Raw genomic sequence first — 11,471 nt, 5'->3', positions numbered from 1 at the left:
GGCGAGGATGCAGGCAATAGACCCAGTAGCCTACAAGACATGGAGGAACTCAAGCGCCTATGCGCGAAGTCTCCTGAACCTTGTAGATTCCGCAGGTTTGCCCTTATATTTCACAATTTTAGGCTCCTAGGTGCATCCTATAGGACTAAAAGACAACAACGACCACAACAAAAAGTTAACAGGAAAACCCTGTTTATATTTCGCGACAAGCGTAGCCGCCATCTGGTGTTTGGTCTTTGCCACAGTGGAAAGGTTATTGCTGATTGCTTCGATGAGAGCGCAGTTACCTCCATTGGAGAAATTCAAAGAAAAGTTTCTGAAGTCAATGAAGTTTGCAGGCTTTGTTCCCTTATTGTGGTAATGTGATTTCTTCTCGAATTGTTGGCAGAATTCTGAAAAGAAATCGGTAGAATCAATCAATCAAATATTTAATTAATGAATCAACCATTCTTTTAACGTACCCAAGATAGACGTGGTGCTGTTAGTACTGGCGAACGTGAGAATTGGTATAACATACATGCGCAAAACAATGTACAGATATCGTTCAATGCAGGAAGCGCCCGCATGCATCGGAAGTTTGTCGAATGTTATAGATAGTTATCTCCTCTGCCTGTTGTCGCAGAACCTTCTGTAATCATATTGTATACGCGACGCGAATTGTGCAGTACTTTCTGCAAGAAACACTGGTGCCAGCGATTACTATGCAGCACTCGATGACTGATGTGTAAAAGCCGACGCGCTTGACCCGCTGATCAGATTTTCGACCACCGCCGACTGTGTTCTTCGCTATCATTCTCATTTGAGCGTATCCTGTTTCGCTGGTTCGCTCAATAACTAATTATTTTCGCCATTTGCAGTTATGCCGTTTTGATCCCGTGCGCTTAACCTTTCCTACTACGCGACATCTGGTGGAGGTGTGTCGTGTTCGTGTACCGGACGCCCCCGACTAGCCTTGATCAAATCCTGGACCGCGAAGAAAACACCAACGTCATCCCGAACCATCTAGGAAGCTACAGGCTAAAACGCCTACCCCGCACCACTACCCTGCACCCAGATGTCAAGTAGTAGTAACGGTCAAGAACACAGTAGCAAAACTGCGAATGGGGAAACTAATCCTTCATTGGGCGAACCTGTGCCCAGAAAAACAGGCTACACGCAAAAAAAACGATAGTGGCGATCACACTCGACGGTCGTCGAAAATACGATCAACGGGCCAAGCACGTCGGCTTTTATACATGAGTCACCGAATGCTCCAGAGTAATCGCTGGTGCCCGCGTGTCGTGCAGAAAGTTCTGACAACAGGCAGCGAAAGAGCCATCCATATCGTTCGAGAAATTTGCGATTTATGCGAGTGCGTCCTGTGCTGAGCGATATTTGTTAGACGGAGAAAAGCGGTCAGCCAATAAAAGTAAAGAAGTGCATGGGTCAATATATATATATATATATATATATATATATATATATATATATATATATTATGAATCTAGAACGGATAAAACAAATGGACAATGGAGCTTAAGGGAGCTTCGGAGTAATTTTTTGTGGTTCTAATTGCAGAAAATGAAGGAAAATCAGTAGACGAAGAGACAACTTGTCGCTTGAGCTAAACTTGAGCTAAACGTATAACATCCGCATTACGCGTGCGTTACACTAAGATTTGTACTACGGCACAGGTATTATTTCGTGCTCTAAACTTGGTATTTATGTTTGCAAGATCTAGCCCTCGGAGCGTTAGCCAGCCTCACTTAAAGCCATAGTGGGCGGATATGGAACATCCTTTTTTGCGCGACGGCGTCACGTACCACGTGACCTTAAGAGAAGAGACACGTCGCTAATAAACCATCGCATCCTACCTAATTAAATGACGGCTGGAAGAATAGCGACCCTCTAACTGAATAAACGAGACAAGGGGAACCCAGAGGATCGATTATGTCGTCATGTGGAATGCGAGGGTTTATAAGCCACGTGCATACTCTCCTGAGATCACGTGTAAGGTGACGAAAACGGGCAAAAAGTATGTACCACATCCACCCACCATGCCTCTTTGTGGCGCTGGCTAACACTCCTAGGGCTAGATGTAGCAAAGTGCAAAGCACGAGTAATGCGGAGGTTGTGGGTTCTCTGCGCTTGTTGTTCCAAATTGAACCAAAATTAATTTCCCCGATGCTTTCCCTGGCTTCAGTGCCTGTTGGCTCTATGCTGTCATGATTATCAAAACCCTGTTTTCGGTCCCCCTTCTACGATCGTTTACACACACACACGCACACACACACACACACACACACACACACACACACACACACATATATATATATATATATATATATATATATATATATATATATATATATATATATATATATATATATACACCAGACAAAGATGCAGGCACAGGAAAAGGTCTAGACAGCGCAGTTATTTTTCGCAGGATTGTTATATCAACTTTATCCATTATTTCTGTAAAATGAGAGGCCATATGCAAACTTGAATAATAACGTTCAGTCATCCTTCGTGCTTCTGTAGTCCAGGTTTTCTTGATGAAGCGCGAAATAAGACATGAGCTGTTTTAACGGCGGACTGGCCTGGAGCACTGATTGCGGTTTATAGAAACAAACTTCCGGTGAACTCGGTTTACTATGTCTTTTTAGACCAGCAAGTACTGTTCGTAACGAAGGTGGAATATTCCAGCGGAGGCCAGCATAGGTATGTGTACAGCTTCAGAAATACACCGATATTTCGGAACTCCGGATAGCATATGCGCAAAGGCGCCAGATATATTTTTGCTGCTCAGAATGTTTCACATGATTCAGAAGCTTTGGGACAATATAATGCCATGGACCACCCTATAGAGGAACAAATGGACTGATTTATAGCATTGTGATTTTAGAGGTGTATGTTTAGCTATATTTCGGAGGGCTAGGCTATGGTCGCCAGGGCAGCAAAACTGGTACTTGAAAATAGGTATAAACTTATTTCAGACGCATTCAATGAAGTCATAATTAGGCTCGTGCGTTCCACTCGAAAGTACACATGTATGCTCTAGTATTGAAAGGCACACAGTGGAATACAATTTCCGAGAAGCAACAGGGGAATGTAAGTCATGTGAAATACGACAATGTCAAGAGCGAGAAGAACGCGTTCTTTCGTATATTTAGCTTGTGAAGAGAAACTAAGCGCTGTTGTCAAAATATACACCAAGATTTTTCATTTATGTCCCCCTGGACAGTGGAGCATTCAATAGGGTGTGTGGACATTGCGCATGGCAAGTTTCCCTCGTATAACCTAAGTTCATAGTTTTGGAAGCATTTAACAGTAACTTATTGTTAGGAAATGTCTTCTTGGAGGCCTAGGAACTCATAAACACTGTTGAAAGTTTTAAACATATTAAGGTCATCAGCATATTGAAATAATGAAGAGTTTCGAATTGCAGACGAAATGTCATTTGTGCACAGTAGGAAGAGAAGAGGGCCAAGAACAGATGCTTGAGGAACTCCGTTAGTGACCTCATAGCTAATGGAATTCGGTCCAATAATCCCAACGCAGCACGATATATTGCATAGGTAATTTGATACCAGAGCCTGTAGGGCGAAGGTATGTCCATTTACACGAGCTTTGTAGCAAGTAGCTCAAGGCAAACAACATCAAATGCTTTAGTTAGGTCAAAGTAAAGAGCGCCTGATTAGCCACTAATGTTTACTACACTAGAAGCATACACCAGAAATGTGGTAAAAGTAATTGTTTTGTGACGCCCTGATACTAATCTATGCTCTTCATCTGTTACCGTGCTCTTAGCACTAGCAGAAAGAAGGAAATGTAATACCGATTGAAAACACATTTGAGGCAATGCAGGGGATCGATATAGGCTGGTAATTAGTAAGGGCACGTCTAGCACCCGATTTCTGAACAGGTACCCTTGCTACTTTCCAAGGGCTAGTAAACGTACTAGAATTAGGGGAACTGTTAAAGATGCTTGCCAGAACAGGGACAAGTGTGGTTTCGTACATCTCAAGCATTTCTGGAGGGATTCCATCACCGCCAAAAGAAAGGGGATGCTTTAGGTGCTTAATAGATTTCAAAACAAGTTTTTCATTGAGTGATATACGTATACCTTGTACCCGGCTTAGAATTAACGCTACTTGAGGTAGTTGCATCTTTTACACCTAACACAGAACAGAAATGTTCAGCGAAGGCACCAGCAGTATTCGAGACAACATTGCCTGTTTCATCAACAAGTCTACATCTCAAGCACTCTCTTTAGTAAAGGGAGAACGCAGGTCGCTCCAGAAATATCTTTATGTAGGTGTCATGCTGGCTTCAACACGCTAAATGTGGTCGTAGTGATCATTCTTGCAATAAAATTTGCAAAAACAACGACAGCTCCTAAATTCAAGTTTTCGCTTATGTTGGCCTGTTTGCCCGCTTTGCGCAATCAATCTTTCAGTTTCATTGCTGCTTTGAGTTCTTTGGAAAAGTAATGAGAGAACGTTCCCCTTTTCATCTATTTTGCAGGAATGGATATGCGCATGTAATCATCAATGACTCTGGGAAGCAAATTACCCTTTCATCAACGTAATATGTCCCAGTACGAACCACCAGTCAGTGTTTTTAAGGTAACGATTCAAACCAACGTAGTCTCAAAGGTAAATGTTGAAGCTGCTCTGATCGTCACCGTAACGGGTGCAGCGTTTCTGAGCCACCAGGGTCAAAGAAACTATTAAAGGAGGATGGAACTTTAGCGTAACCAGATGAAGGCGGCTACGCACGAAAGAAACATTAGCGTGATTCATGAGACAAAGGTTTCGAACATTCTCATAGCAGTTCTCATTGAAGTTTAGCTGCTGCATGCACTTAAATCAGATAAAGGCAAGTCAGCTGGAAATTTTTCGAGAAATGTACTACAAAAATTGTGGCAAGCACAATTTTGTTAATGCTAGAAATTCCTGGCAGATTAATATCCTCAGTAATTTATACTTTTTGGTTTCAATTGAGTCCAGGAGAAGACCGAATGCAGTAAGAGTTATGTCAGGTGCTATATAGAATGCACCAAGTAACATGCCTTCAACGCCTGAACAGCAGATGTCCGTACAAACAGCCTCACAATCGCACTCAAAGTCTGTGTGATGGACACGGTCTACCGTGCTATGAACACCGATAGGGACTACAACACCTTTCTCCTTCCCAGCGGAATAATGTCAACCCATATAAATTATGCTTTAGTCAGAAGGAAACTACTAAGTAGGTGCAGTGCCACGTGATAGGTTTTGACTTAGACATAGTATAGAATGAGCAGAAGAAGCATTATTTGAGAAAAATACGTCGCTCATTTTGGTGCGCAGCTCTAGAACATTTTTATTTTCGTACTACGCTGCATACGTATGCTGCGTCACTTATACGGAATTCTCTTTTAGTAAAATTATTAATGATAATACTGAATAACAAAATCGTTATATAGGAATAGCCGGCTCTAACAGTGCCCTAGTTTCCCACGTTTCTACATCTAAACAAACAAGGATAATAACGATGACGACGGTGATGATGATGGCGAAAACGGCAACTGTTGTTTTGCTCGAAAAAATAACATACTAAATACAACAAGTAGCTTGAACGGGCTTTATCAGCAAATCACCGTTTTCATTGCTTTCTTTATTTAAGCAGTGAAATAAACAAATTTGCCAACAACAAGGCTTCCTAGCACTCGCCTGCAAGGGAAAAAGCATAGCTAGACATGTGAATTTTGTAGTTTGCACGCACAGTAAGCGCACTTCATAGTGAATATAAAAGAGAGAGAGAGGGCACACTAATTCACAATGTATAAAGGAAATATCATCAAATACAGAAGGAAAACAAATCACAAAGCCGTCACAGTGCAAGCATAAAGCAGTGTCACAGTTACAGAGTTTTAAGTCCAGTCTTCACAAAAATACTACATAACAGACACATCATACGTAAATATTGCATTGTACTTGTCACCAAATTAAAAAAGATTATACGGATACCCCACACTGTAGGAAACGGTGTAAATGAAGCTTTCTGTGCTGTCTGTTTTGACTGACGGTGATCAGCGGTGGTGTTGAGGCAGAATGCTTCATTTCTTCAGCGTTTAGTGCAAAATGAGAGTGGCGAGTTGATGTTAAAGGTCATCTTGGGCGCAACACCGCTGTATGTCCACGTAGTACACAGCACACATGGCGAGACGTGTTTGCTTGAGGCGTTGTTAGATAGTGGTCCTAAACTCAGAGAAGGTTCGCATTGTCATCGCCTCACGAGGCTCGTCGCATCATGGAGGCTGCACGTGCGAAAACTACTATCGGAATAAGAAGCATGTCATTGTGGAGAACTCCGTGTTAGTTTTGACCCCCTCTCTAAGTACACGAACATTTCGGTATTTCGCCCCCGTCGAAATGCCGCTGTCGCGGTCGGGATCGAATCCGAGTCCTTAAGCAACGTCACAGCGGCAGAGCTAACGCGGCGGGCATACAATTGTTGATTTGACGTTCGGCCTCTTAAGTACTTTCACCTATAGCCTTTAATGCTTTAGTACGGCTTTGCATCTACGCGCCCTGCATCAATTGCATGCTAGACATATTTGCACGGTGTTTATATTCAGAAGTTTGCAGAAACATACCATACCGTACCTCGAAACCACTGCTGTGTCTAGCGGTAGCACTTTTCGGCCTACTTCAATCGTATTTTTAATTTACTGCCCTCCCCAATGCAGACATGGGAGAGAACAGTGTCAATTCACTCGTTTCGTCACTGTGATGGTTCTACCAAGCTTCTACCAATATTTTGACTGCTCTCGATCTCTACTTCCTCTCTCAATTTCTCTTGGCTATTTCCCGTTAGTATAACGGTAAACCCTGCGTTTTCTGCTATGCTTTTGAATAGCATCAGGGATGATTACAGCTATCAATAGCATATTGTGGCGACGTCCAAGGAACACTAGAGGGAATTTTAGTGACTCGATTCTATCGGAAAATTGGCGGAAGTAGGGACACGACAAACAATGGAGGTGTTCAGAAACAAAGTGCTGAATAGGAGTTCAGAAAGTTTGGTGATGGGAATTCTTCGTTGGTTTTTCCTTTTTCCTTTCCTTCCTTTTTTTAAACGTAGATAAGACATTAGGCAATATATTAACAAGAGCTCGGTGGTGCAAACCACAGCCCGTCCGAAAGGAGACGCTCATATAGTCCATCCATTCATCCATCCGTAAAGGTCCAAACGAACCCCTCGCGTCGCCTTTCCTCTGTGCCACGCTAATGCCATGCATATGCGCGTTCTAAACGACCCCCCGACGCGGCGTGCAAGACAGCGACACAAGCAGCAGAAAAGTCGAACGAAGAGGCAAAGAAAGGTTCGCTTTAAGGTAAAGAATCTGGAGGAAACAGTTTAAATATTTTGATACTGCAGTCTCGGATACATCTTTGGAGAATTTGAGATGGTCCACATAACATTCACTTTCTCATTGTAGTCCTGTTATTCAGCGTGCTTGTTACTGTAATGCTCGTTCAAACTCAAGCGTACACTTATTCAGATAATACGAATTATGCTACTGTGGCGGGGACATCACCAGCACAAGGCCTTAAATAGGCTGACAGTTTGAAATAGTATCGTGTTAAAAATAGAGTAGTCGGCGAGTTCGAACATACACATGATTTGCAATGCATAAAGACGGAGAGAAAATGGTAGGGAGAAAACTAGCGCTTTGCTTGAACTGAATGTTCTTACTATTAGTAAAAACACCTATTACGTCAAACTATTAGAACTGTAATGAAGAAGAAGAGCACAAGGCCGAGGCCAACCAGATCGTCTGTTCCATGCCTGCAGTGCAACCAGTGGGCCAGCCGGATCGCCAGTGCTTAGCACGAGTGTGAGCCATTCGGGCAATCAGCTGTTCCTGTTCTGGCTCACCTGCCTTCTCGATTACGAACAGACGCTACCGTCTGAACTGTTCAATACACTCCATTACAATTGATGGAAGGTGCGGGGTATTCAAGAACATCTACACCCTGGAACTCCGGTCTCGGATTCGCCTCCCGTCATGTCTGACTCACCCCAGCCGAAGTCACCACCACCATCCTTTGCCTGCTCTGGCGCTGTACCGCACGGCCATCATGCCGTTTTCAGTGGTACGGATGGGCAGGACGTCAATGACTGGATGTCTACTTACGAACGGGTGAGCTTGCATAATCGATGGCACGATACCGCCAAGTTAAATGCCATCATCTTCTACCTTGCAGGAGTGACTCACCTGTGGTTTAAAAATCAGGAAGCCGACTTTCAGTCCCGGTCCATGTTCAAGGCCAATTTCGCTGAAGTGTTCGGTCGCCCTGCCGTCCACAGGTTGAGCGCCGAGAATCGGTTACGAGAGCGAGCGGAACAACCCGGTGAAACATTCATCTCTTATATCGAGGAGCTTCTCGTTCTATGCAAACATATGGATGCTTCTATGCCCGGAAATGACAAACTGAAGCACATTTTTAAGGGCATCTCCGATAACATTTTCCAAATGTTGATCGCCAAGAGTCCGCGCACCGTAGGAGAGCTCATAAACGTGTGCCAAAAGTACGACAAGTTGAGGAGGCGGCGCATATTGACCAGGCGCCTCTCAGCGGCTGACGAGGCCCTCTGTTCCATGACAGCCTTCTCTTATCGCTGCCCCCCCCCCTGCTCGCACAAATCCAAGCTTTCGTACGGGAGGAAATTGCACGTCAGCTTTCTCTACTACCCTTCGCTGCGCTACCCCAACAGCATCCGCTACCGTAACAGCCTCCTACACAGCTCGCCCCTACGCTCCGGCGTGTTGTTGAAGACCAAGTTGCTGAGGCTCTACCAATGCAGCATCAGCAGTACCCTGTCGCCGCGCCACCTACTTACGCATCCGTTGCCGCGCAGCCTCCTCGTCAACCACTAGTTGCGCTACATCCACGGCCGCTACCACCCGTTCGTCATCCCGTTCATCAACCTGCTCCTGCGTTTGCTAATCATTGGCGCACACAGGAACACAGGCCCATATGTTATGCCTGCGGTATTCCCGGCCATGTTTCACGACTCTGCCGCCGCCGCATGCTGCACTCTGATGGGTTTGTGCAGCCGCCTCCCTACGCCGACGTGAAACCTTGCCACGACACTTAATTTCGTCGGCACTCGAACAGGCCACCAGCCGAACAACCGGTGCTCACACGTCGTCCAACTTCCCCGCGTAGCCGCTCGTTGTCCCTCATGCGTCGGTGCCCTTCACCCACGCAAGAGGAAAACTAAGCGCTGCAATTCAGGAGGCAGGAATTGCGTCGCCATCGATCTGTACATGTCCGCCATTGTCGCCTTCGAACTTTGTCGACCTTACTGTTGACGGCCTCCCTACCGTTGTGCTAATTGATACTGGAGCAGCCGCGTCTGTGCTAAACGAACGCCTCTCTCGCGCTTTACGAAAAGTTACGACGCCACTTTCTGGGTTTTCCCTTCTCACATCAAGCGCCCAGCCAGTTAAGCTTTCAGCAGCATGCACAGCTAGAGTTGTTATTCAGGGCGTTTTCTACATTGTGGAGTTTGTGGTGCTGCAGTTCTGCTCTCAGGACGTGATACTTTGGTGGGACTTTCGCGAAATAACGCCTTCATCAAATGTGCACGTGCTGAAGTCGAATTATCGCCTCTGCGTGACGAGCCCCTCGTCGGAGCCACCTCTCTTCCAGCTAAGCTAGTCCTTCGGGAAGACAGCGCCATACCACCGTACTCGTCTGCCGTTGTTCCCGTCTTCTGTGGCGCTGTCCTCTTCCCTCCTTCGGAACTTTTCATAACCCGCAAAGATGTTCCCCTCCCTTTCGCCACGCTTGATATTTCAGCCGGTTTCAGCGCCATCGTTGTCTGCAATCCGCTTCCTATAGCCCTGACTGCTCGTTGCGGCGAAACACTTGGCCATGTTCGGCCTCTTGATGACATGTTTCTAACCGACGTGCCGGATGCTTCGTATGCAGAGCTAACTGACTTCTGTGCACTTTCCGCTTCTGCTGCGCCAGCACCTGACTTATTCACACCTTTCATTGCTGATGGTCTTACTTCCGAGCAGCGCTCCCAGCTTCTTCACCTGCTTGCCCAGTTTCGCCCTTCTTTTGATGTCGCTCAGCATACTCTGGGTCGCACGTCAACCGTCAGCCACCATATCGACACTGGCTCCAACGCGCCATTGCGGCAGCGCCCGTTCCGCGTATCGACCCAGCAGAGTCAGGTGATCAGTGAGCACGTGGACGACTGCTTCAGCACGGCGTCATTCGGCCTTCCAATAGCCCGTGGGCATCGCCGGTGGTTCTCGTCACAAAAAAAAAAAGATGGATCCATTCGGTTCTGCGTCGATTATCGCCGTCTTAACATGATAACGCGAAAATATGTCTACCCTCCACTGCGCTATGACGACGCTCTGGCCAGCTTGCAAGGCGCTGAATTCTTCTTTTCGTTCGATTTACGCTCGGACTACTGGCAGGTCGCGATGTCAGCAGTTGATCGCCCTGAAACTGTATTTATTACTCCCGATGGTTTATACGAATTTAATGTGATGCTATTTGGCCTATGCAATGCGCCTGCTACGTTTGAACGAATGACGGACAATATCTTGCGCAGCCTAAAATGGAGCACGTGTTTATGCTACCTCGACGATATCGTTGTGTTCGCCCGGATTTCAGCACGCATCTTCTTCGCCTTAAGCAAGTTTGGACGTTCTTGACCAACACAGGCCTGCAACTGTACCTGAAAAACTGCCAGTTCGCCGCGCGCAAGCTCATAATTCTAGGTCACGCCGCATCACAAGACGGCATTTGCCCCGACCCATCAAAACTTCGCGCTGTGGCAGAGTTTCCTAAACCTAAGACACTCAAAGAACTCTGCGCCTTCATCGGCCTCTGTTCTTACTTCACATGCTTTGATTGCAATTTTGCTTCGTTTATATCACCTCTCACACAACTCGTAAGTGGCGCCAACGAACTATCCTCCTGGTCTCCTGCATGCGATGCCGTGTTCGTCACCTTACGCCGTCTATTGACATCTACGCCGTCTATTGACTGCGACACTACGACCACACCGCGCCAACCGAAGTGCATACCGATGCGAGTGGTATTGGCCTTGGCGCTGTCCTTGCGCAGCGCAAGCCTGGCTACTCCGAGTAGGTCGTTGCTTAGCCAGTCGTGCATTGACCAAAGCGGAGCGCAAATACAGCGTCACAGAAAAAAATGCCTGTGGCTTAGCTAAGGTTAAGCCCAGGATGCGAAGCATACTAGCCTTTATTTTAGTTGTTGAACCACTGTTTAGCCTGGTGAACTGCTGTTGCTTGGCTATATTTGGTTCGGCTAGACGAAGAAACAACTCATGCGTTACTCTGCTTCGCCTTCAAGAGTGGAACGCGACAGCGTTCCCGTCGACCCGCCAAGGGGTGTAAGACAATGGGCTACGGCGCAGCGACTACGCGCCCCGCATTGGACGCG

General features: G+C 46.1%; 1 protein-coding gene across 1 annotated transcript in view; it reads right to left on the bottom strand.

The window, feature by feature from the left end:
* Positions 1-228: 228 nt before the first annotated feature.
* LOC142563143 (sodium-coupled monocarboxylate transporter 1-like) overlaps positions 229-11,471 on the bottom strand; it is an 81,327-nt gene continuing 70,084 nt past the window's right edge. The window contains exon 11 of the mRNA XM_075673688.1: positions 229-392. Coding sequence (XP_075529803.1) covers positions 303-392 — 90 coding nt within the window. The 3' untranslated portion in view covers positions 229-302. The remainder of the gene's footprint in view (positions 393-11,471) is intronic.

This window comes from Dermacentor variabilis, chromosome 11 (genome assembly GCF_050947875.1).
Source record: "Dermacentor variabilis isolate Ectoservices chromosome 11, ASM5094787v1, whole genome shotgun sequence".
NCBI classification, from domain to species: domain Eukaryota; kingdom Metazoa; phylum Arthropoda; class Arachnida; order Ixodida; family Ixodidae; genus Dermacentor; species Dermacentor variabilis.
Note: the sequence above shows the minus strand (reverse complement) of the source record. Positions and strands in the feature narration are given on the sequence as shown.